Below are 25,216 nucleotides of genomic sequence, written 5' to 3'. Positions count from 1 at the left end.
TTTTGCTTCGGCCACTGCCCGAGCTGCATTCCACTTGGCCTGTCGATACCTGTCAGCTGCCTCCGGAGTCCCACAGGCTAACCAAGCCCGATAGGACTCTTTCTTTAGCTTGATGGCTCCCTTCACCTCTGGTGACCACCATCTGGTTCGGGGGTTACCACCACGACAGGCACCAACAACCTTGCAGCCACAGCTCTGAGCAGCAGCCTCAACAATGGAGGTGCGGAACATGGTCCATTCGGACTCAATGTCCTCAGCCTCTCTTGGAATGTTGTCGAAGTTCTGCCGGAGGTGGGAGTTGAGATCTCCCGGACTGGGGCTTCTGCCAGGCGTTCCCAGCGCACCCTCACAATATGTTTAGGTGCGCCAGGTCTGTCCAGCATCTTCCCCCGCCACCTGATCCAACTCACCACCAGGTGGTGATCAGTTGACAGCTCAGCTCCTCTCTTCACCCGAGTGTCCAAAACATACAGCTGCAGATCTGATGATACGATTACAAAATCGATCATCGACCTGCGACCTAGGGTGTCCTGGTGCCATGTGCACTTATGGACATCCTTATGTTTGAACATGGTGTTTGTTAACAAACAAACTGTGGTTAGCACAGAAGTCCAATAACAAAACACCATTCGGGTTCAGATCGGGCAGGCCGTTCCCCCCAATCACGGTGGGCCTACAGGAGGGTGGGCCCATGTAACCTCTTCGGGCTGTGCCCGGCCAGGCACCATGGACAAATGGCCGGCCACCAGACGCTCTCCCTTGCACTCCCTCCCCAGGCCTGGCTCCAGGGTGGGGCCCCGGTAACCCTATCCCGGGCAGGGTCTTCTGAACCGCTCTTTGTCTGGACCCTCACCCAGGACCAGTTTGCCATGGGAGACCCTACCAGGGGGACAAGCCCCCGGGCAACATAGCTCCTGGGATCACTGGGACACACAAACCCCTCTACCATGATAAGGTGGCAATTCACGGAGGCGAAGAAAAAAAAAAAAAAGAAAGAAAGAAAAGCTGAAGACTTTTGACACAGTCCTTTTCAAGTTCCCATTATGTAACAACTAAGCGAACACTGAGGCTGACGTCTGGCTCAGCCAGTCGACACTCTGTGACCAGACGGGTTTGTGTTCATTCAGCTTCCTCCAGCTACTGAGAGCCTCTGAGCTTCACAACAGTAAACCTGGAGAGCTTAAGGTGCAAACTTTTACAATAAAAAGCCAACAAATCAAACAAACAAATCAAACTCGTCTGCTTTTAAGAATAAAAATGGAACAACACATAGCTGCAGCAGAATAACATTTTTATCTACTTCTGATCTGAACACAGGGATACAAACAGATCATCCGACAGGAAGAATTGGAGAGACAGAGGAGGCGTTTGACCTTTGCAGGCAGTTTACCTCTTTAGGGGTTTTGTGTCCATCTCTGAGAAACCTGCAGCAGCCATATCGACCCTGAAAGGGGGGGGGCAAGGTTATTTCAAACGTGTGGCAGCATAAAGCTACATTTTAGTCATGCTCTCACACTGATTACTAATTTATTTTTAAGTTTGCTAGATTTGATTTGAAAACACTTCATCAAACTTTCTGACATCCTCTTACTATCAGTGTTGGCTGATGATCCGAACTTTGACTTAGCAAAGCTTCATGAGCATGCTTAGTGCGAAAACAAGCCGACTGATTGGTGGACTGTGAAAAGTTCCCTACTTTATAAATAAATAAGTATGATGCTGTGTATTTTTTATAAATATAGCAGATTGTTTCAGTGAGCTAAAAGTGAAAAGTCAGTCCACAGGAAATCAAACACACAACACATTAAGCTGAACTGACATTTTCTGCTTTTTTTGTAGCCATTTTCTCTGCTGGGAAAACAACTTGAAGCTACACCAATTTTCTGACTCCAATCTCATTGTACATCCTGTATAATGATCCTGTATAATATGACACAGATCAGCTTTAGATTTAGAGCAGGGATCCTCAACTCGAGGCCTCGAGGTCCGGTATCCTGCAGGTTTCAAATGTGTCCCTGATCCAACACATCTGAGTCAAATATAGAAGTCATTAGCAGGACTCTGGAGAACTTGACTGCATACTGAGGAGGTAATTCAGCCATTTGATTCAGGGGTGTTGGATCAGGGACACATCTAAAACCTGCAGGACACCGGACCTCGAGGCCTCGAGTTGAGGATTCCTGTTATAGAGGAAAAATAGTCCAATAAATACTGAAAATTATGATTGACTTGAGCCCTAAACTTCTGCCACGATGATCCTGCTTCTGTGAACCTGCAGTTTAGAGATGATCTCCTCCTTCGTCGCGTTGACTATACTTATGTCCTCGACGGCGAAGGCGGGGTATGAGATGATGGCCAGCACTCCAGCATCCACCTCTTTAGAGATGGAGGCTCTGGGTAACATGGATGTCAGGATGGACTGGGGATGGGATATTTATATATTTATTAGATTCAAAAGAAGCAAATGAGCTTTTCATCTTGATGTTTAACTGTATGTGCGTACCTGGCAGTGCTGTATGTCATCAGCCAGAGCGTGGACCAAAGATCCAGGCCCTCCTTTTGCTCCGAACAGGTTGAGTTCATCCAACGCCTCCAGAGCTGCCTGAAGGACACAATGATAACAGTAATAACCGTAATAAATTTAACATCCAGACATTCGAGAAAGTTAACTGGAGTTAGAGTTAGGGGGTCATGTGATTATTGGGATTCTCATTTCTTTAGGGTCTTCTTCCTACAATAAAATTTACCTTGAGATGACTGTTTTTGTGAATTTGCGCTATATAAATAAAATAAATAAAAAATACAAACAAAATACGAATAATAAATAATTGAGGTTAAAAAAAATAAAAATTGAAAAAAGGTGAATCAATAATTTCTGTTTTGAGAAATAGCACCTCACACAATTCTGAAATGTGATGTTCTTACTTTAACAAAAATTATGGGTAAATTCAAAACTAGTTGTGTGCCACATTTAATGCATTAGAGCAAATCATGTTAAAGCCTCTCAGGCCAGCACTGCTGTTATAAACAAGATTAACTACACGTAATTAACAGACCAGGCAATGTCCTGCTGCGGTGCCTGTTTCCAAAGTCCTAAATTAAACTTGGTGTGTGTGTGTGTGTGTGTGTGTGTGTGTGTGTGTGTGTCTCGAGTACTGTGAATTCTGTGTTATTTCTGAGTGGGAAGCCATTCTCGGAAGACCACAGAGAACCCGATACCCCCCTTTTAATCCCGAGTAAGGACAGCGCTGGGTCGGACACACGCAGAGATAGACATGCTGCTGCTGCTGCTGCTGCTGCATGTGAAAACACTGTAATGTTTACAGGTGCCTTAAAGCTTCACTCTTGCCGAAAGATACTGATTTTTATGGAGTGATACTGAATCTACTGGAAGAAATCTAATAACAGTAAAACATGTTGTCAACTAGATGAAACCAGTGTGACCGTCACCCTTTGCTCTTGAAGAGATTTCAACTTTACGGACTCTAACTGAACTTTCACTGACATCGGGACATGCTGCTGCGTATACGTTCACCACTGAATGTGATCCAGACTTGGGTCAGGGGAGTCAGGGTCTTCTAAAGGTCAGCGTAAAGGCCACTGGGCACCTTGGACATTTTTACCAGAGCAGCTGTTCTGCCTGTGCGGTGGGAAGCTCTGCTCTCACTTATTTTGTCCTCCTGAGTCTGTTCGTGTCCTGCATGTTTGTGTGTTTCTGTGCTAACCTTGGCCGTGCCGATGGAGCTGGCGTTAAGCTCAGTGATGCCCTGGTTGGTTTTGTCTCCTCTTTCCCACATCCCGTAATCCTGAGGCAACACAGAAACAAGAAGCATTTCTGCTTTGGAAAAATACACTTTCTGCAGAGCCAAAGCAGGTTAAACTAAAAAAAAAAAAAATGAGGACTTACAGCCACTTTGTAAGCTGACTCAATGTAGAACATGAGATTCTGAACAACATCCACTTCATCTTGGGTATAGATGATATGAAGACCTGGGATGTAAACAATGAATGCAGGAAGATTAATTTAAATAATCACAGATTATTAGTGATATTAAGAGCTGATGAACATAAAAATCAACTATTAGTTCACCAAGCAAATGACAGAAAATGTGTCTTTTTTTTCTACAGATATGATGGAAAAAAATACACATATCCCAGCGTGTAATAGGAACGATGTTTTAGAGCACAAGGCTCTTCCTCAGAATCACTATTATCCTTAGAGTAATCACCTATTTTGATTAAAACAAAAAGGTTTCTTCTAGGGCTGCAGAATTATGCCCAAAACAATTATCATAATTGTTTTGATCAATACTGAGATCATGATTATCACACACTAACCTGTTGTAGTCACAGAAACATAACACTGCTTGAGCATTCATGTCATGCTACACTTCGGCTAATGTGGCATACCATGACCAATTTTATTTTGATGCATGCCTGACGGTAAACTGGGATTTTGAGAGTTGCTCTGACAAAAAAACATAGCTAAAGATGTCACATTGTTCTGTGGGAAATTATTTGTTTAGCATTTAGCAGCCAAAACGATCAGATACTTCTTTACTATCATTCTTTTAGGATTTAAGCTCCTTGTTGCATATTGGAGCTCCACAGTGCAGTGGTTTATACATTCACCTAAAAAGCGAAAGATCCCCAGTTTGATCCCGTGGTTGCATCAGGAAGGACAACTACAGTTTTTTGTTTAGTTTTGTGTGTGTGTGTGTGTGTTTGTGTGTGTGTGTGTGTGTGTGTGGGGGGGGGGGGGGGGGGGGGTGCCTTTGTTTTGTTTTGTTTTTAAATAGCATCATGTTTTGAAGTCTTGAAGTCTATTTAGTGAATTTCCACAGACATATAAACTTATGAAAAATTCCTATTTTCGCTGTTGTTCCCCTTCCCTTGCTAATCATCAAACATCATTTTGATCTTTCCAAAGGAAAATAACTTGTCAGAAAGGAAACAAATGCATTACAATCATGAATTTAAGACATTTTAAATCTAACCCACCTGAATTTTCAATGAATGTGCTTGAAATCTGCTACTTTTGTCTCACTTGACTACCAGAAAAAACATCTCAAAATCCATCATCTGCCCCTTTGAATTGTGTTAAGTTTAGATCTGGATGTGACAGGAGTTTTTCCAGGTGCTAAGTTCAGCCACCGTCTTAAGGCATCAGGCATCCCCCGACAACCACTTGTTGCTGGGAAAAATGCAAATTCTCCAACCGGTTGGCAAGTGTTTGCATGCAAATCGAAGTCGCCCATGCAAACAACTGGCAACCACAACTATCTGCATCAAAAAGAAGGTTTTTGGTGCAACACCCTCCTCACAACTGATTTCACCCAGTGACTGACAGCAGCCTTCAGCAACATTCACAAACCGGTCATGAATTTCTTTCCCTAGACCCCTGACCAATCTCTAGAACTGTGCAACTGAGGCCTAAGACTGACCAATAATGCATAAAACCACCTAAAAATTCCTCTTTCAGCTAAACTAACACATATGGGAGGTGAGGTGGAGGTGGGGGGGGACAGGCAGAATCGAGGTAACAACAAGATCTATCGATAATGGTTCTGGAATCATTTTTTGGATACATGTAACAGGATCCCAGTTTTAAGATTTTAAAGGCACACTCCTACCTGAAGCAGTCATCTGAGCGAGGAAGAGCAGGAAGAGTGAGGTGGCGTCGACCTGCAGGTGACCCCACTGGTCGTCTCCTACAACAGTAGCGCAGGTCTTGGTGTTGTACTTGGCGTGGAGCGAGTCTGAGGTACTTCGGCTGTATTTAAACTTCTCCACCTTATCCAGCTGTGGGGGCAGGAGGAGGGTAAGGAGGGAGGAGGGATCTATTAAAGTGTGTGAAAAGAGCGAGTCCAAAAAAAGGTGTAATAAATTTGAAATTGTAATAATTAATAAATTATCCAACACATGTAACCACAAAACAGTAAAATAGACAAAATGGCAAGAATGCTGCAGTGGTTATAAATATGGAATCAATTTTCTATTGAATTACAACAATAATGTTTATGTTTTATTGATACTCTTGATAAACTGACAATAAGAGATTCTATGATTGTGTTCAGTTTGTTTGTTTTATTTACAGTCTTTCCTGAAATTAACAAAACATTCCACAATAGCAGTAACACACACAAAAGTGCCAAAGTATTTCTTTTTTTTTTTTTAAACAGTGAGTCAAATGAGTAACAAAACAACAGCAACAAAAAAAAAAAAAACCCTCAAACATTCACTTCCTTGTTTTTGGTTTAAAAAAATATAATAATAGTAACCATTAATAACATCTGAGAAGTTGTCATTGAACACTTTGCAGGTGGCTGATCTTGGAAGAGAACGTCAGATTGAATAAAGACAGATCTAGGCCTGAGACTGAGGTTTGGGGAAGGCCTCGGTGAGGGCCAGGCAAGAAAAAACAGAACCAGAAGGGGAGTGTTGAAGGTGTGGTCACACACCTGAAATTCAGATAAATTAGCTCCAATTAAAATGCCGTTTTAATTTTAATATGTTTATGATAATCCATTTGAAGGCCGCGAGCTGAAACATGGTGGTCAAGCAATAAAGGTGTTCTGACTTAGCTCACTGGGTAGAGCAGGTGAACCCTGTGCTTTAAGGCTAATGCAGAGGGCATTTACTGTGCATCTTCTCCTGGTCTTTCTCCCTGCGTGTCTGTCCTGTCTCCACTGTCCTGCTGCAATACAAAATGTATTCCATCCATCCATCCATCCATCCAGTTTCTTCCGCTTAACCAATTCAGGGTTGCAGGGAAAATGGAGCTGAACTCAGCGACCATTGGAGGAGGGATAAGGTGATTTAGAATCACCAATTAACCTAGCCCCACTAACTGCATGTCTTTGGATTGTGGGAGGAAACCAGAGGACCCAGAGAGAACCCAAGCAGACACAGGGAGAACATGCAAACTCCACACAGAGGTCCAGGTCAGATGATGGATTTGAACCCAGGACCTTCTTGCTGTGAGGCAACAGTGCCAACCACTGCACCAAGTGTGTATTAGTGTAATTTAAATAAAAGTTAAAAAAATTTTGTTTTTTTAAATTAACAAAAACTTTGCCGCTCACAGCATCATAAATCACCAGACTGGCACAGCACTCACAATGTACCGTGGAGGAAGCTAACAATGAAACAGCAGCTTGCAGGTGTTTTACTCAAACTTCAACAACAGCTTTTACTTATATGTTCACAGTCATTTTTTTAATTCACATATTCTGTTGCTGTAAGTGTAATAACAGTAATCAGTGTTGCAATGAGAGCAAAAGAGAGAAGCTGAAGTGTGGCTGGAGATTTAAAAAGCAAACAGAGGAACAGATGTGTATCTAAAAGAAAAGATAAACAATCAATAAAAAGTGTGTGAGGGAAAAACAGAATTCACATATCCTACCTGCCTCATTATGCACTGGAGGACACCTCTCATGAGCTTCACCACACTCTGGAGATACAGAGACACAGTTAAATGTCAACATTTTCACCTCAGCCTGCACACTTTTAAATAAAGGAGCCAACATGCCAACTAAGGGAATGAAAATATGACCTCCTGACCTTAATGTTCTTCTCTCACTCACACACACACATACACACACACACACACAAACACACACCCTACCTGCTCCAGCTCATAGGCCTTGGCCTTGTCCTCATCCCTGTCGGCGTTCTTCCTGTAGGCCAGACTGAGTGCCCACACAGACACAATGCTGTAAACGTTGTCTCGAACCCAGGCATCAGGGTGATCTGGGCTTCCTGGGAGAAGGCCTGTGACTGGATCCTATGGCACACACGCAGAGATCAAAGGTCACAGGTGAAACCAAGACCTTAATATGAGCTTAAAATTCTTAATAGACGCTGTAATGTAGAGGAAAACTTTGAGCCAGTCAGCAGATCTAACAGTCAGGGCTGGATGACTGGGCAAATATAATATAATCACTTATCGAGCAATTTGTTTTGTGCCTTTTTTGTTATTTTATTTTGCTGCTTTAGTTATCTGTTTAAAATTCAACTCAGACCTGCTATGATGTATGGGTTGGAGACAAAAATTTCTGTGTTTTCTCTCTTAATGCTGGTATAAACTATTGGCCAAACAGCTGCTTTTAACACATGTGCATGTTCCGAATTTCATTGCTGACACATCCCATGAGAAAAGGCACAAAAAAACTAATATTATAGAAAATTTAGAGCCATTTTTGTCACCACAAACTCTGCTCACTTCCATGTGGGTAATTTTACCAAACCCAGCAATAACTAAACCTCAAAGCTCATTTTTGAAGCATTTTTAAACAGTTTCTTAGTTTAATTAGTGCACTTCCTCTTGCTGCACCAGCACTAAAGCTGCAACTGTGCATGCTTCTCTTCATTTCCCCTAAGGTCGGTGTTTGCTAATGAAACCAGATCATTGCAAAGTTCCAAAAGTATGAGCCCATAAAGCCCCTGTCTTCCTGTTGCAATGAGGGCACTGCAGCTTATTTAACAGCAAAATGCTCTTTCCGATCAGCAAATGTGAAACCCTGCTGTGCATCTGTCGTGCTGGACCTGCTGCCTGAACAGCTTAATGTCTGACATTTTATCACATGCAAGCAAGACACCATAGCTGTCAGCCATTTCAGCACCAAAACAGGTTTCATCACTAACAGAAATGTCACGCAAAGCAGTTTCTGAATGTGTTGCAGAAATATTGTGAGGTGTTTGACCTTGTCAAGCTCTAAAAGTGAGCCTGCCCAGAGTGATTAGTGCATGCAGAATAGCTTTTGTTTAGCTGCTTTACTAATAGGTCAGACTGCTGAAAGGCAGCACAATGCTAATCTATGCTTAACACCATCTTATTCAAAGGTAGCTTTCAGTCTCTCAGCTTGCAGATGCAGCAGGCCTCGGCTCTCAGTGAGTAACTTGTGGTCCTTAGTGTGGCGATCCATCTGAGCAGTGAACTGAATGCAGTGCCGGCTGGCTAAGCAGCCACTTGGGACTCATTCAAAAAATGACCTCACACTGAGTTTGTCTACTTTCTACAGGACTACAAGCTCAGCAGTTTGATCGTTCCGATCACCCCTCCCACCCCCAGACTTCTTCACTTCTTCCTCCTCCTTATCAACTCTATGAAATCTAAAATCCAAAACACATCTATTACATAAAGCTTTTCTGGGTGTTTTCCAGGCACAAAACTGGCTTTTGGGAGGTGATCAGCCCTGGTGATTTCCTCTTGAAAGAAGGTGACCTCTTTGGGGGCTTTTATATACTGGAAAAAAACACTTTTGATTACTATCCTCAGTCCTTTCTGGGTGGTCCTGATGTGTTTACTTTAGTCCATTACCCTTGCTCTGACACTCAGCCTCTACTCCACCATCATGCACATATTCCTTTGAGGTTTCTCTGGTTCTATCTCGAAAGTGTCACTGATTTTATCAGACACACCAGCCAATGTAAGTGTAAATGTGTGCGCATCCCTTTGCGCACACTCAGGTTCTCTGGAGTTGTTTTTCCTGCTTTGTGCTCAGCCTCTTTCTCCGGACGAAGGGAAATCCTAATACGGAGACATGCAGGGATATTTTAAGCAATAATACACTTTGAGCTTTGTTGCAACAGCTCATGTTCCCTCTCTTGATATAACAACACTTCAGTGGACAAAGTCAGGGGTATGAGGATTATTTTCACTGTTTTTGGCCTGCACAGAACTACATCCAACACCTTCTGTGGGCCAGGAGGTATAGCACAACATCAGAAGTAGTGAATCCTTAGATGGAAAACTGAATGGGTCCTGGACCTAAAAGGTCAGGAGACGTCAGGGTCAGACCCCCAATTTTAAGTTAGTCAGTGTTGCCCCTACTGGGAGGTGGCACACAAGAGTCAGACTGATCCTGTAGGTCACGTTTAAGGCTGCAACTATCGATCACTTTAGTAATTGAGTATTCAATTGATTACTCCATCGATTAATTGGATAAGAAATACTTTTGTCTTATTAACAGTTCATCTGCATATTTTAACTTCCACAGCTTAACTGTAGATTTTTCGCTGTGTGAAACAAACAGCGGTGGATGGAGCAGCTACAAACTTCTCTTTTCCTCACGTTGACACTTGCTGATCAGGTGGTTGATGAAGGACCTCCAGCTGTTTCCCAGTTACAGGAACAAGCACTGATGATCTGGACGCTAGAAAAACGTTTCCCTTCACTCCGCCTGAGCTCATCGTCTCGATAACGGCTCCGCCTCTTTTGCGTTTACCGCGTGTGTGCAGACGGACTTTATGTAAAACAACTGCTGCTGATGTGTTATCAGTATTTTTGTTGAAAAACTGGGGGGCTGCATGAGCTTAATGTGTTAATGCTTTGTATCCACACCCGTCCTCCTAAGTACGTTTCTATTGCGGGTGTTCATTTTAATGTACAGCCAGATGGAGACGCCCAGGCTGCACGCTCCATAATCAATAATATTTTACTTTTTAAATGACTCCTGTTCACAGCTATTGATTTGTCATGTTCAACCATATGAAACAGGTGAGGTTAAGACTCATAGAAGCAAGCGCACAAATACAATTAAAGACCCATTATGTTGCTTTAACATGAGGATACATTTGGGTTTATTAAATGCCACAAACTGCCAGCAGCTTTCATATTCAGGCTTGAGAAACAGGCCATTTTTCAGTTGGCTGCATTTAAGCCTGTAATCAGAATATATTATTTTGCTTGAATGAGTGCTACAGAGGCTAATAAACTGACCAAAGTGTACATGAAACAGCTAAATGAGACATGCAGCTTTGATTAAATTAAAGCAAGTCAATAAACAACACGTCTGAACTTTGATACGATTCTCATTTCCCGGTGTGGCCTTTGGGGAAAGTGAATATGACACCCCTGCTGAAGGTCAACTCTCTCCCAGTTAAAGTGACACAGTAAAAAGACAATGATTTTTATAAACTTACTTAAGTTAAATTGATTAAAAATAAACTAAGACAAAAAGACTCAAAAAGTCCTGCCAAAAAAAAAAAAACTGTCGGATATCTCTTGTACATCTGGGCCTGGGACCCCTTTCTCCAGTAATCTATACATGAGTGATACCTGCAGCCAGATTATAAAATATTGTAGCAGAGGTGACTGCTTCAGCAGCAGATTAATGCTGACAGCTTTGTAAAGGGTTATTCAAACAGTCAGAGGGGTGCTCACAAACCCAGCGGGAAGAAGCGAAGGGAGACGTGAAACACATTTTAATCTCTATCTGTTAAAACACACTACATAATAATTACAATAATCTCCAGCTGCTACGATAAAGTGACATAAGCATTAATGGCTCAACAATTACAGTGCTGGAAAAAAGTAGTTGCCCCCTTCCTGATTTCTTTTTTCTTTTTCTGATCGCTCTTGGTCAGATAACATCACAGCTGTTATCAAGAAGGCTCAGCAGCGACTTCACTTCCTGAGGGTCCTCAGGAAGAACAACTTGGACTCAAACCTGCTGCTGACCTTCTACCGCTCATCCATTGAGAGCCTGCTGACGTACTGTATCACAGTATGGTACGGCAGCTGCACTGAGGCAGACAGGGTCAGGCTTCAGAGGGTAGTCAAGACAGCACAAAGAATCGTTGGCTGCCCTCTCCCCTCCCTGATGGACATCTACACCTCCCGCTGCATCAGCAGAGCCAGGAACATCATCAAGGACAGCTCACACCCTGGCTTTGACCTGTTTGAACTGCTGCCCTCTGGCAGGCGCTACAGGTGCATCAAAGCCAGAACAAACAGACTCAAGAACAGTTTCTTCGCCAGAGCAATCACCACCCTGAACTCACACACTCACCCACTGTAACTGTGCAATATTATATTATTCATACTGAACAATATCTGACATTCCTATATTGTGTAATATCCAGTATTCATTCACTAGTGCAATATTCATTCACCAAGTGCAATATTCATCATCTTCATTATTATATGTATACACATATTTACTTTTCTTACAATGTACAGATGCACCAATGTATATATTTTTATACATTCTATTTTTTGTATATTTTACACATTGTTTATTTCTGTATATCTCTTGATTATATTGATCATAGTAGATTATAATATTTTTATAATATTTTTATTTTAGAGAGTTTGATTTTCTGTTACATGGCACTGAACAGGAGTGGCCCTCCAATCTCATTGTACATCCTGTATAATGACAATAAAGGCATTCTATTATATTCTATATTTGTTTCAGATCCAACAAATTTGAATATTAGAAAAAGACAATCTGAGTAAACACAAAACGCAGCTTTTAAATGATGATTTCATTTCTTAAAGGAAAAAACAGCCAAACCTACCCTGGCCCTATGTGGGCCCCTTAATCCTAATTACTGGTTGTGCCACCCTTGGCAGCAGGAAGTGCTGTCTTTCACATCGTTAGGTTCACTTTTCTTTGCAGAATTGTTTTAATTCAGCCCAGTTGGAGGGTTTTCCAACACGAACAGCCTGTTTAAGGTCATACTAAAGCATCCTGATCAGATTTAAGTCCGGACTTTGACTAGGCCACTCCAAAACTTTCATTTTGTCTTTTTTGAGCCTTTCAGAGGTGGACTTGTGACAGAGGTGGACAGAGGTGTTTTCAGATCATTGTCCTGTTGCATAACCCAAGAGGTCTTGAGCTTCAGGGCACGAACTGATGGCTGGACATTCCGATTCACAATTTTCTGGTAAGGAGCAGAATTCAGGGATCCATCAGTGTCAGCAGGCCGTTCAGGTCCTGAAGCAGCAAAGCAGCCCCAGACCATCACACTACCACCACCATGTTTGACTGTTGGTATCATGCTCTTTTTATGAAATGTTGTGGTAGTTTTACTCCAGATGTAACGGGACTCAAACCTTATAAAAAGTTCTGTTTTTGTCTCATTGGTCCTCAGAGTATTTTCCCTAAAGTCTCAAAGATCATCAAGATATTTTGTGGCAAATATGAGACGAGCCTTTGTGTTCTTTTTGGTCAGCAGTGGTTTTCTCCTTGAACTCTCCCATGGATGCCATTTTTGCCCAGTCTCTTTCTTATTGTTGAATCATGAATTATGACTTTAACTTTGGCAAGTGAGGCCTGTAGTTCTTTAGATGTTTTTCTGGGTTCTTTTGTGACTTCCTGGATGAGTTGTTGTTGCGCTCTTGGAATAATTTTGGTAGGCCGGCCACTCCTGTTAAGGTTCACCATTGTTCTAAGTTTTGTATGGATAACGGCTCTCACCGTGGTTAACTGACGTTCCAAAGCCTTCGAAATGGCTTTGTAACCCTTTCCAGCCTGGTAGATGTCACTGACTTTGTTTCTGAGTAGTTTCTTTAGATTTTGGCAGGGTGTGTTGCTTTTTGAGATCGTTTAGCCTGCTTCACTTTATCTAATATTAAACAATGTTTGATGATCTGAAACATTTGCATGAGTACTTTTACTTTAGGTACTTTATTTTGCATTTCAGTCTAGAGCCCAATGTTTTGGAAACATAAATAAGAATTAAAATATTTGCATTTGTTTTCTTAATACTCTAATTTCTCGCGGGCCACCCCATTTGAAACAACCTGGAACCGCCCCCGTAAAATTTAAGATGTCCGCATACTTTTGGTGTCTTCAGTGGCTGCTCACATAAGATGGCAAAAACTTCCCCAGTGCATCAAAGACCTCTACCTCCATTACACTCACGGACGGACGGACACACACACACACACACACACACACACACACACTTTCAAAGAGCGCTGCAGCCTTGCGAAATATCACCTTACCTCAGCTTCTGCATGCATGAAAACATCCGAGTTTACCTCCAAGCGGAGGAGCTAACACTATATGAAAAACGCCTAACTGTGTATTTTAACTCTAAAGGTCGTTAAGCTACTGTGAAATAAGCGGAACAACACTGTTTAGCACTCACTTGGTGCCGCATGATAGTCTGCTGCACTATCCGGGCATAGTTGTCCAGTTTAACGCCCGAGTTGCTTCGACTTCTCATGGTGACAAGTCAACGGTTCACTTCAGGGGGACAGAAAGGCACGAAAACTCCCTAAAAACCCGACATTAAACTAATTTCCTCGGCGCCTCTATGGGGTCCAGCAAGCCGAAAGGGAGGGCAGCTTTCACGGCGACCGGAGGAGGTGCTGCCTGGCTATCATAAAACCATTTCAGCAGCAGCGATGGTGGTACTACTCCGGAGCTGAAACCGGAGTCCAAAGCTGGCTGCGATAAGCTGGCCACCGGAAGCAGCTGCAAAGAAGAAGAAGAAAAAACCCGGATGTGTGGAGACTTCAAAATAAAAGCGTGTCATCCCTTAACTGCAGATTCTGACATTACTGACACAAGAGCGGCACTTTAATGATAAAGCTCATTTAAAATCATCCAAACAGAACAAAGAGTTACGTTCAAAGGATGCTGAATATGGAGCTGCTAGGCAGGAGGAAAAAAGCAAAACCACAGAGAAGACTCGTGGATGCAGTGAAGGAAGATGTGCAGAAGGTTGGTATGACAGAGGAGGATACTAAGGCTAGGGTGAGATGGAAGCAGATGATCCGCTGCAGAGACCCCCAAAGGGAGCAACTAGAAGAAGAAGTAGTGTAGAGTGCCACAGACATGACCCCATGATGGACTGGCAGCCTGTCTTGGATGTACCCTCATCTCTGTGATAGTGATAGCCTCGAGCCCTGTGCTACAGAAGACTGAGATTTAATTCATGTCATGTTTTGTATATTTGTAAATGTCTTTGTAGATCTCAGGTGGAAAGCCTTAATAGCTCCCAGAAGTGACCAGCAGATGGCAGGAGTGCACAGTGAATGATTCAATCATGAGTCAAACAGAAACAGTAAACAGAAGGCTGAAACTGCGAAGCTCCGGGTCCACAGTGTATACATAGTGTGTGCATAGTGTGTACACTGTGGACACAAGTGTACACATTGTGCAAATAAACCTCCAACAGTGTGATGAAGATGATGATGGAGGCATTGCGTGTCATCGGTACTGCCTGAGGTCTCTCTGTCAGAAAAGCCCAACTCCAGTGGCAGAGTATCTGATCCATCTACTGTTCACTGAAGCCTCACTCAGTGAAAGGGTGGCTTTCAAGAAGCCATTCTTGAGGAAGGTAAGCAGGGAGGAAAGGCTGAGGTACGTCACATTACAGAAGAACTGGACTGAAAACCTGGTGGATTGATGAATCCACATTTGACCTTTTTTGTTCAAATCATCGTCAGTATGTATGGGGGAGGTCAGGAGAGAGATCCACCAGTGGGTCTCTACTGCCATTTGTAAAACACAGTCGCAATCTTGTAGATCTTGATGACCAAAAAAAAAAAAATTTACCATCAGATTTTGCTCCATCTTAAAAACATCTGATTGGCAGCAGCTTAATTTTTCATGACAACGATCCCAAACACACTGCCAATTCAATAAAAGCAAACCTGGATACTTAGTTTAAGCAGTCATTCACCACCCATTTATTTAACTCAGCTTGTTAAGTAAGCACTACTCCATAACCAATTATCTTGGTTTTCGGGTTTACAGTGCAGGGTAAACAGTTTCCTTGGTGACTCTTCCATAGGGGTCTTCTGAATCGATCTTTGTCTGGCCCCTCACCCAGGACCAATTTGCCATAGGAGACCCTACTGGAGGACAAGGCTCCTGGGATCAATGGGACATACAAACCTCCACCACGACAAGTTGGCAATTCATGGAGGGGCCTACCTATTCCCACAGTTTAATTCTAGAAAGTGTGCCAGAAAGGGCCGGCACAATTGTTAAATATATGTTTACCAATATTTACCAGTTGTTAAATATGTGTTTCCATTGATAAATTGAACTGTGGGAAAAGGCAGGTTTGATTTACTAATGGAAACAGATATTTACCAACTGGGAGGTGTGTCAGTCCTTTCCAGTGCCTGACTTTCTTGAACCACACCTTTTTCGAAAACAGAACGTAACCCGTTTCTTGTTTCCTCATAGTGACAGTTGCTCAAGTTTGTTCACAGAATGGCAGAGCGATGTCATCCCTCAGCAACAAACTACAGCAGAGCAGGGAGGAGGGGGCAGAGCACAGGGTGGCTGCATGAGACGAGCAGTAGCTGCTTTTTAATGAAATGTTGGTAGCAATGCTATCAATCTTAAGATCTTCAGCATTTGACAATGCTCATTTTCAAAGTGTTGCTGGTCATCATTATTGTTGTTTTAGCAGCCTGATTACCAGACTTAGCATATCAATCCTGCATTCATCTCATAACTCATGACACACTGCTTTAACCTACATAAGCTGCTTTTATAAGTTAAAAGTATCTGTATCTGTACTTGATGATATTGGCCTTGTATTTACAATGTACGGGACTGATACCAAATTTTGCAGTATTGCGCACCAGTACTAAAATTAGAAATGTGAAAAATTGTAACAAGGTATCACATTATTTCTAAATCCCGACCTTGAGTGCCCCTCTGTTGCGCCATTGTTTCTGTTACCACTGCTCTTTTGTCCTGTGTACAGCCCATTTGTCCCTCCCCCATGCATGGCATCAGTCCCACACGGGGAGGGATTGGTAATTTAGAGCGTCACTTATAGGGTGGATGCAAACAGGTGTGGGTCATGATGGAAAGTAAAACTTACAAAAATTAATTCTTAATAAATAGTCAACTAAAGACAGAAAAAGTAGTAATGTAATAATTCAAATGAATGACATTCATCCACAGATACATTTATTTTTCTGCTGGGAGGCGTGACTTCCTCAAAGCTCATCATCACCCAAAACAAAGAGTAACCTGATACACTCTATATGTCCTCTCACAGTGAAACCATTTGGCATTTACCTTGACACACACCAAGGACACACAATGGATCAAGAAAAACTCTGCTGTTCCGTCTGTGTGGATCTACTGAAGGACCCGGTGACTATTCCCTGTGGACACAACTACTGTATGATCTGTATTAATGGTCACTGGGATAGAGAGGATCCAAAAGGAGCCTACAGCTGTCCTCAGTGTAGACAAACTTTTGTACCGAGGCCTGTCCTGGTGAAAAACACCATGTTAGCAGAGTTGGTGGAGGACCTGAAGAAAACCGGACCCCAGCCTGCTCCTGCTGATCTCTGCTCTGCTGGACCTGAAGATGTGGCCTGTGATGTCTGCACTGGAAAGAAGCTGAAAGCAGTGAAGTCCTGTCTGGTATGTTTGGTTTCCTACTGTGAACAGCACCTCCAGCCTCACTATGAATCCTCTGCCTTTGGTAAACACAAGCTGGTCATCTCTTCCAAGGGGCTGAAAGGGAACATCTGCTCAACTCACAACGAGGTGATGAAGATGTTCTGCCGTACAGATCAGCGGTGTATCTGTTATCTCTGCTGTGTGAATGAACATAAAGGCCACAACACCGTTCCAGTTGAAGAAGAAAGTATTGCCAAGCAGAAAGATCTCAAGTTAATTCTGCAAAAGGCCCAACAGAGAATCCAGAACAGAGAAGAGGAAGTGAAAGTGCTTGAGAAAGAGAGAGAGGGGATCAAACAGTCTGCTGATGCAGCAGTGAAGGACAGTGAGACAATAATAAATGAACTGGTGAGTTTCATACAAGGAAAAGGCTCAAATCTGAAGCAGCAGATCAAAACCCAGCAGAAAACTGAAGAGAATCGAATCAAAGCGCTTCAGAAGAAGCTGAAGGAGGAGATCACTGAGCTGAGGAGGATGGATGAGGAGCTACAGCAGCTCTCACACACAGAGGACCACAATGAATTTCTACTCAATTACTCTCTGCCATACAAACTCAACAACTATACAGACTCACCGACCTTTGAGATGCGTCCAGTTAAATACTTTGAGGATCTGCAAACAGAAGTGGCAGAAGCCAGAGATAAACTCAAAGCATTTCTAAGTGAGGAGTGGAGGAAGATCACTCTCACAGTGAGATCAGTGGATGTGTTACTGCCACAAGCAGAGCCCAGGAGCAGAGAGGAGTTTATGAAATATTCACGTCAACTGACGATTGACCCAGATACAGTCCACCGAAAACTCTTCCTATCTAATCAGAACAGAACTGTGTCAGACACTGGTCAACACCCAACTAATTATGATTCTTATCTTCATGGCAGGGACCGGTTTTCCGTCCAGCAGCAGGTCCTGAGTAAAGAAGGTCTGACTGGACCTTGTTACTGGGAGGTGGAGCTGAAAGGGAGAGGAGTTTCAGTGGCAGTGACATACAAGAATGAAAATAAACTGGATCAAAGTGGATTTGGAAGCAATAATAAGTCCTGGGCATTAGACTGTTACAGTCACAGTTATAAATTCAGACATAACAATGTTACAGTTCCCATCTCAGGCCATCCGTCCTCCAAAGTAGGAGTGTATGTGGATCCCAGAGCAGGTATTCTGTCCTTCTACAGCATCTCTGACACCATGACCCTCCTCCGCAGAGTCCACACCACATTCACTGAGCCGCTCTATGCTGGACTTCGGGTTTGGAAGAATTTTTGGAATGACACCACTGCTACATTTAATGAGATAAAGTAGACGGGGCTTATCAAACCCCTAGATTAAAAAACAACACAAAAAACAACAGCTTACTTTTGTCTCTCTTATTTCTCTGCTCAGTGATCCAAGGCCAGGCAAACCATATGTGGGCGGGGGTTGCAATATTTCATGTTTTTAGGTAGGTGGCTTTTCTTTATTTCATCTTGAAGACATGATGCAAAATGAAATATTGATGAAAATATAATCTTGCTCCTGCATAGTTATGATAAATCCCACTTATGTATCACTATCAAAACAATATGCCACATTTTTGTTACATAGTTTAAATGTATACTGAAATCTTTTCTGTTGTTGCATTAATCTTTTTATAGAGTTTCTCAGTTGTTTTTATTATTTAAGTGTGATCAATTTATTGTAAATATCAATTCAATATTCTGATAGTAATATTATTCAATAGTCTATTAATTTTTTTTTTTTTGCTTCATCATATTTCAGAGAAAAATGTGTTTTTTGTACAGCAATTAAACCTTAAATGCTTTATACTGGGTGATGAACTTTCAAGTACCTGATTTATAGTAAATAAAATCATAGATTGGAATAAAGGTTCAGTACCTACCAGTTATCCATCCATTTTCTTCCTCTTTTGCAATTTGAAGTCACAGGAGGGCTGGAGCCTATCCGAGCTACCACATGGCGAGAGGTGGGGTACACTTTGGACAGGTCACCAGTTTGTCTCACAGAGACAGACAACCATTTGCACTCATGCCCAGACCAAAGGTCAATTCAGAATCACCAATGAACCTAACCCCCAAAATTGCATGTCTTTGGTCTGTTGGAGGAAGCTGGAGTACCCGGAAAAGTCCCATGCGGTCATTGAGAGAACATGCAAACTGCACATCAGGTGTTCAAATTCCCGATATAGTGGAAGTCTCCAAGAGCTGTTTCAGGGGGAAGAAATACTTCTCTTTGATTTTTACTGAATGTTTTTCAAAACTCCTGTTATAAATACTAACGTCACCCTGGGGCGCGATTAAAAATGTTCACTTTTTAAACTATGTTTGATGTTTTGTTTGAGTGTTATGTTATTCACAAGTTGTGCTAAACTTTTAAGACTGAAATAAATACTATTTCCAAAATGTTGTTACCAGAAAATGAATTAACACCATCAAGAGACAGGTGGAGAAAAGCAACACCGAGTATATTTTAAGGTTTTTCATTCCACTTTTATTTACAGCATGAGTGAGAAACAGTGACCTCTACAGGACACAGCAACCAGGTTCAGACAGACTAACACACAGGGGCCTTATGATAATGAGAATAATCAGAGAGGTTATGAGTAAAAACCCATCCATTCCAAACATAAAAGCTGTACTTGTTGAAAAAAACAAGTTCAAGCAAATGCAAGAACTCTTAAGAGCATCTTTCAAAAAGAGGAAACAGTACCAAACATGATCAATTCTAAAACAGTTTTTTCTAAGGGACTGAAAATAATGACAAGGTCTGCATGCAGGTGTGCTAATAATGTGATGCAGGCCTGTTTTTGACTGAATTAGGACCTAAAGGACTGAGTTCTGGGAAGACCAACAAGTCCTTCAATCGGAACAATCACAGAAGTCTTGTTCCTACTTTCAAATGTGACCCACAGCAGCATTTTCAAAACAGTGCCCCCAATAGGAACATTTTTAAGGTCTGACTGATTGGCTTGTAAAAGATGGAATCAAGGTCAGCCCACCAAGTGTGTCTAAAAAATAATCAGCAATTTAAAATCAATTCTAAAACATAAATGTTACCAAGAAGACTTGGTGCTGCATGTTTGACCAGGTGAAGCTGGACCTGCAGCCATGACATTAGCTTCATATTTTCAAAACTTTAACTTAAGATTTTTCTTGTTGTTGTTTTTTTGTTTTTGTTTTGTTTTGTTTTTTGTTTGTTTTTTTTTGGGGGGGGGGGGGGGTACATCTGTAAAATACATTCACTCACCTCTTCTGCTTACCAAGGCATGCAGAAGAGCATCTCTGACAGACCAACACTTTGATCTTTGAAGCAGATGGGCATCAGCAGCAGAAGACCACACGGGTGCCACTCCAGTCAGCTAAGAAGAGGAAGCTGATGCTACAATTCAGTCACCAGATTTCAATCCAATGAAGCAACTTTGGGATGAAGTGTAACAGGAGGTTTGGATCATGGATGTGCAGCTGACAAATCTGTGTGATACTATCTTGTCAATATAGACCAAAATCTCTGAGGAAGGTTTCCAGTACCTTGTTGAATTGATGTCACGAAGAATTAAGTCAGTTCTGAAAGCAAAGTGGTCCAACCCAGTGCTGGATAGATGTACATAATAAAGTGGCTGGTAAGTTTATATATTTGCATTTTGACCAACTTCAAATAAGTTTCAAGAAGATCTGACTTACAGATGAAATAGAAGTAGTAAAGGACCAAGGTGTGAGCCTTGAGGAGCTCCATGATGGACTGGAAAATTGGAGAAATTACCAGTGGTCATGAATGGAAAACAGACACTTGATCACTGTCCCAAAACGATGGCACTAGAGAACCCTGAGTTCAAACAACACTATTTTAAATTAAATATAAAAAGACATGGACACGATCAGAATGTCCATCCATCCATCCATCCATCCATCCATCCATCCATCCATTCATTCTCTTCCACTTATCCTGTTCAGGGTCACGGGGAGGCTGGAGCCTATCCCAGCTGTCATAGGGCGAGAGGCAGGGTACACCCTGAACAGGTCGCCAGCCTGTTGCAGGGCTAACACAGAGAGACAGACAACCATTCACACTCACATTCAGACCTATGGGCAATTTAGAGTGCCCAGTTAATCTAACCCCACTAACTGCACATCTTTGGACTGTGGGAGGAAACTGGAGTACCCGGAGGAAACCCACGCAGACACGGGGAGAACATGCAAACTCCACACAGAGAGATCAAAATGTCAAATGAGATCACCCTCTGCTCTTTTTCTCCTGTGTACAGACCATTTGTCCCTCCCCGGTGTATGCCATTGGTCAAACCTGAGCAATGCTCACTCCTAATTAGTCCTAATTCAAAACAGGGTGGGTCATGCTGTAAACGTACAAAAATAAACACAAGAAAAACATAGCAATAAATAATCAACTAAACCCCAGAAAGTAAGAAAGAAAGAAAGAAGAAAGAAAGAAAGAAAGAAAGAAAGAAAGAAAGAAAGAAAGAATCACTTCCACTGGATGACACTCACCCTTAGAAAAATGTATTTTCCTGCATGGGGGTGGTGGTGTGACTTTCTCAAACCTCATGATTTCCTGACACACCCGAAACACTCTACTTCTCCTCTCACAGTGAAACTTTTTGGCATTCAACTTTACACACACCAAGGACACACAATGGATCAAGAAAAACTCTGCTGTTCCGTCTGTCTGGATCTACTGAAGGACCCGGTGACTATTCCCTGTGGACACAACTACTGTATGATCTGTATTAATGGTCACTGGGATAGAGAGGATCCAAAAGGAGCCTACAGCTGTCCTCAGTGTAGACAAACTTTTGTACCGAGGCCTGTCCTGGTGAAAAACACCATGTTAGCAGAGTTGGTGGAGGACCTGAAGAAAACCAGACCCCAGCCTGCTCCTGCTGATCTCTGCTCTGCTGGACCTGAAGATGTGGCCTGTGATGTCTGCACTGGACAGAAGCTGAAAGCAGTGAAGTCCTGTCTGGTATGTTTGGTTTCCTACTGTGAACAGCACCTCCAGCCTCACTATGAATCCTCTGCCTTTGGTAAACACAAGCTGGTCAGCCCTTCCAAGGGGCTGAAAGGGAACATCTGCTCAACTCACAACGAGGTGATGAAGATGTTCTGCCGTACAGATCAGCGGTGTATCTGTTATCTCTGCTGTGTGAATGAACATAAAGGCCACAAAACCGTTCTAGCTGAAGAAGAAAGTATTGCCAAGCAGAAAGATCTTAAGTTAATTCTACAAAAGGCCCAACAGAGAATCCAGAACAGAGAAGAGGAAGTGAAAGTGCTTGAGAAAGAGAGAGAGGGGATCAAACAGTCTGCTGATGCAGCAGTGAAGGACAGTGAGACAATAATAAATGAACTGGTGAGTTTCATACAAGGAAAAGGCTCAAATCTGAAGCAGCAGATCAAAACCCAGCAGAAAACTGAAGAGAATCGAATCGAAGAGTTTCAGAAGAAGCTGAAGGAGGAGATCACTGAGCTGAGGAGGATGGATGAGGAGCTACAGCAGCTCTCACACACAGAGGACCACACCGAATTTCTACTCAATTACTCTCTGCCATACAAACTCAACAACTATACAGACTCACCAAGCTTTGAAACCTGTCCAGTTAAATACTTTGAGGATCTGCAAACAGCGGTGTCAAGAGCCAGAGATAAAATCAAAGCATTTCTAAGTGAGGAGTGGAGCAAAATCACTCTCACAGTGAGATCAGTGGATGTGTTACTGCCACAAGCAGAGCCCAGGAGCAGAGAGGAGTTTATGAAATGTTCACGTCAACTGACGATGGACCCAGATACAGTCCACGAAAATCTCTTCCTATCTAATCAGAACAGAACTGTGTCAGACACTGGTCAACACCCAACTAATTATGATTCTTATCTTCATGGCAGGGACCGGTTTTCCGTCCAGCAGCAGGTCCTGAGTAAAGAAGGTCTGACTGGACCTTGTTACTGGGAGGTGGAGCTGAAAGGGAGAGGAGTTTCAGTGGCAGTGACATACAAGAATGAAAATAAACTGGATCAAAGTGGATTTGGAAGCAATAATAAGTCCTGGGCATTAGACTGTTACAGTCACAGTTATAAATTCAGACATAACAATGTTACAGTTACCATTTCAGGCCCTCCGTCCTCCAAAGTAGGAGTGTATGTGGATCCCAGAGCAGGTATTCTGTCCTTCTACAGCATCTCTGACACCATGACCCTCCTCCGCAGAGTCCACACCACATTCACTGAGCCGCTCTATGCTGGACTGTGGATTTGGAAGAGTTTTTGGAATGACACCACGGCTACATTTAATGAGATAAAGTAGAAGGGGATAACTAGTTTGTCAACTGATCTTGTGTCTCTGCTGCCATTTTCTCTGCTCACTGATCAAATGCCAATCAAACAGAGAGGGCGGGACAGCCAGGTTTGAGGGTTTCAAGTAGGTGGTACTTCCTCCCTGTCAAGATTCAACATGAAATACTGATGGAAATATAATCTCTTCCCTCCTCTACAAGGACATGAAATCTGTATTAGTTGGTTGTGATGAATGCCTCTTATGAATATGTATCAATATCAAAATGTAAAAATGTTACCCTTCTTTTTCACTGGTTACATTGTTGCTGCAGCATTTTCTGTTCCACTATATGAATAACTCGTGTAATTTCTCAGTATAACTTCACCTGTTCCTTTCAGCTTTTATGCATGTTAAGAAAATAATTGTGAATATTCATTCAATATTCTAATAATCAATATAAAGTCAATCGTAAATTCTTAAAAAATGCTTACATGTTTAACAATGATTACTGAATGTTATGAAATGAATAAAGGGATGGAGAGACTGCTTTGTAGTCTAATGTGTGGAGTATTTATTGCATGTTCATCACATGAAGTCAGTGCAGAAAACTGCAGAAACCTTGTCTTTGTGGAGCCTGAATGGTTAGAACAGAAATTAAAAGCAGCGTTAGTCCAGCTGTTGATTAATCTCATGAAATTAGTTCTGAATTTCCCAACGTTTTCTTGCCCGTTATCATCGTAATAACATTTGTGATGACCAGAGATATGAGATGGTTGTCTAATTAGCATGAATTTTATTGTAATACAGACACATTTTCATAAGCTGAATGTCTGTATTATACAGTATACCTACGTATAGTGAGTACCTTACAGTGTAATGCATCATTTTTTAAGTCACCACAAGAGTTTAACTGGTTAGAAAAACTGAATACAACTGTAGAGTTTGAGTGTTTGTTTAAATGTATTTTTTAAGGTGACTTTTATACTGCGTATAATCACATTTCATGCCTTTTTTTTTTTAAATAGCAAATTCAATTTAGATACTGTAGAAATATACAGGGTGATTAACATTTAGGTGATCTGTGAAATAAAGAAATGGACTGGTATACATTTTCAATACCTACACATTACTTCATTGATACACTACATTTATGTTCCGTTTTTATTTATTTCCATATTCATGTATTTATTTTGCCATTATTGAGAGATGTATACATATACTATATCATTGTCTATGTTGCCTAGGTTACTGTTTGTCTACTTCATAAGTTCAGATCAAGACGAGGGGCTTCAGACATAATACAAATTGAATCAAACAGATTTATTGTTCAAATTGATTGGGTGGGTATGGACACTTGTTTCTGTCACTGAGGATATATTATTTTAAATCTGTAAGTCAAAAATTTGACTTAATAATCTTTTATCAGGGTTAGGATTAGGTGTCAGGGTTGAGGGTAGGGACTGGGGGTTAGGTTAAAGTGAAATGCTGAGAAAATAATTTGAAATTGACAACAACAACAAAACAAAACAAAAAAAAAGTGAGAGAGAGAGAGAGTTTGAAATATCAAGTTTTTTTTTTGTTTTGTTTTTTTAAGGAAACACCTGAAATTTTGATTTACAGAAAAAAAATGCTTGTTGCAGCTGCAGATTTGTGTGTGTGTGTGTGTCCGTTTCTGTTTCGGTTAAACAGCCGAGTTTTCCTTCTCTCCCGTCAAATATTTTATGATGAAATACATGTTTGGATTTGTGGAAGCACAAAGAGAA

General features: G+C 41.8%; 3 protein-coding genes across 14 annotated transcripts in view; 2 read left to right on the top strand and 1 right to left on the bottom strand.

Moving 5' to 3' along the window:
• The window catches only part of phka1a (phosphorylase kinase, alpha 1a (muscle)), a 50,997-nt gene extending 36,788 nt beyond the window's left edge, over positions 1-14,209 (bottom strand). For all 12 annotated transcript variants that reach the window (XM_030753341.1, XM_030753330.1, XM_030753331.1 and 9 more), the window contains exons 1-9: positions 13,885-14,209; positions 7,628-7,786; positions 7,406-7,453; positions 5,634-5,802; positions 3,908-3,990; positions 3,726-3,806; positions 2,504-2,602; positions 2,273-2,419; positions 1,391-1,444 (exon numbers count right to left, since the gene is read on the bottom strand). In XM_030753341.1, coding sequence (XP_030609201.1) covers positions 1,391-1,444; positions 2,273-2,419; positions 2,504-2,602; positions 3,726-3,806; positions 3,908-3,990; positions 5,634-5,802; positions 7,406-7,453; positions 7,628-7,786; positions 13,885-13,962 — 918 coding nt within the window. In that variant the 5' untranslated portion in view covers positions 13,963-14,209. The remainder of the gene's footprint in view (positions 1-1,390; positions 1,445-2,272; positions 2,420-2,503; positions 2,603-3,725; positions 3,807-3,907; positions 3,991-5,633; positions 5,803-7,405; positions 7,454-7,627; positions 7,787-13,884) is intronic.
• A 2,602-nt stretch (positions 14,210-16,811) lies between these two features.
• Positions 16,812-18,476, top strand: LOC115797520 (tripartite motif-containing protein 16-like). Its single transcript, XM_030754114.1, has one exon. The coding sequence runs from the start codon at positions 16,812-16,814 to the stop codon at positions 18,474-18,476; it is 1,665 nt and encodes a 554-aa protein (XP_030609974.1).
• A 3,305-nt stretch (positions 18,477-21,781) lies between these two features.
• LOC115796627 (tripartite motif-containing protein 16-like) lies at positions 21,782-23,846 on the top strand. The gene has a single exon (XM_030752991.1). The coding sequence runs from the start codon at positions 21,819-21,821 to the stop codon at positions 23,481-23,483; it is 1,665 nt and encodes a 554-aa protein (XP_030608851.1). The 5' UTR covers positions 21,782-21,818; the 3' UTR covers positions 23,484-23,846.
• Positions 23,847-25,216: the final 1,370 nt, after the last annotated feature.

The sequence above is a fragment of the Archocentrus centrarchus genome, chromosome 18 (genome assembly GCF_007364275.1).
Source record: "Archocentrus centrarchus isolate MPI-CPG fArcCen1 chromosome 18, fArcCen1, whole genome shotgun sequence".
NCBI classification, from domain to species: domain Eukaryota; kingdom Metazoa; phylum Chordata; class Actinopteri; order Cichliformes; family Cichlidae; genus Archocentrus; species Archocentrus centrarchus.
This window is presented reverse-complemented; position numbering and strand designations above follow the sequence as displayed.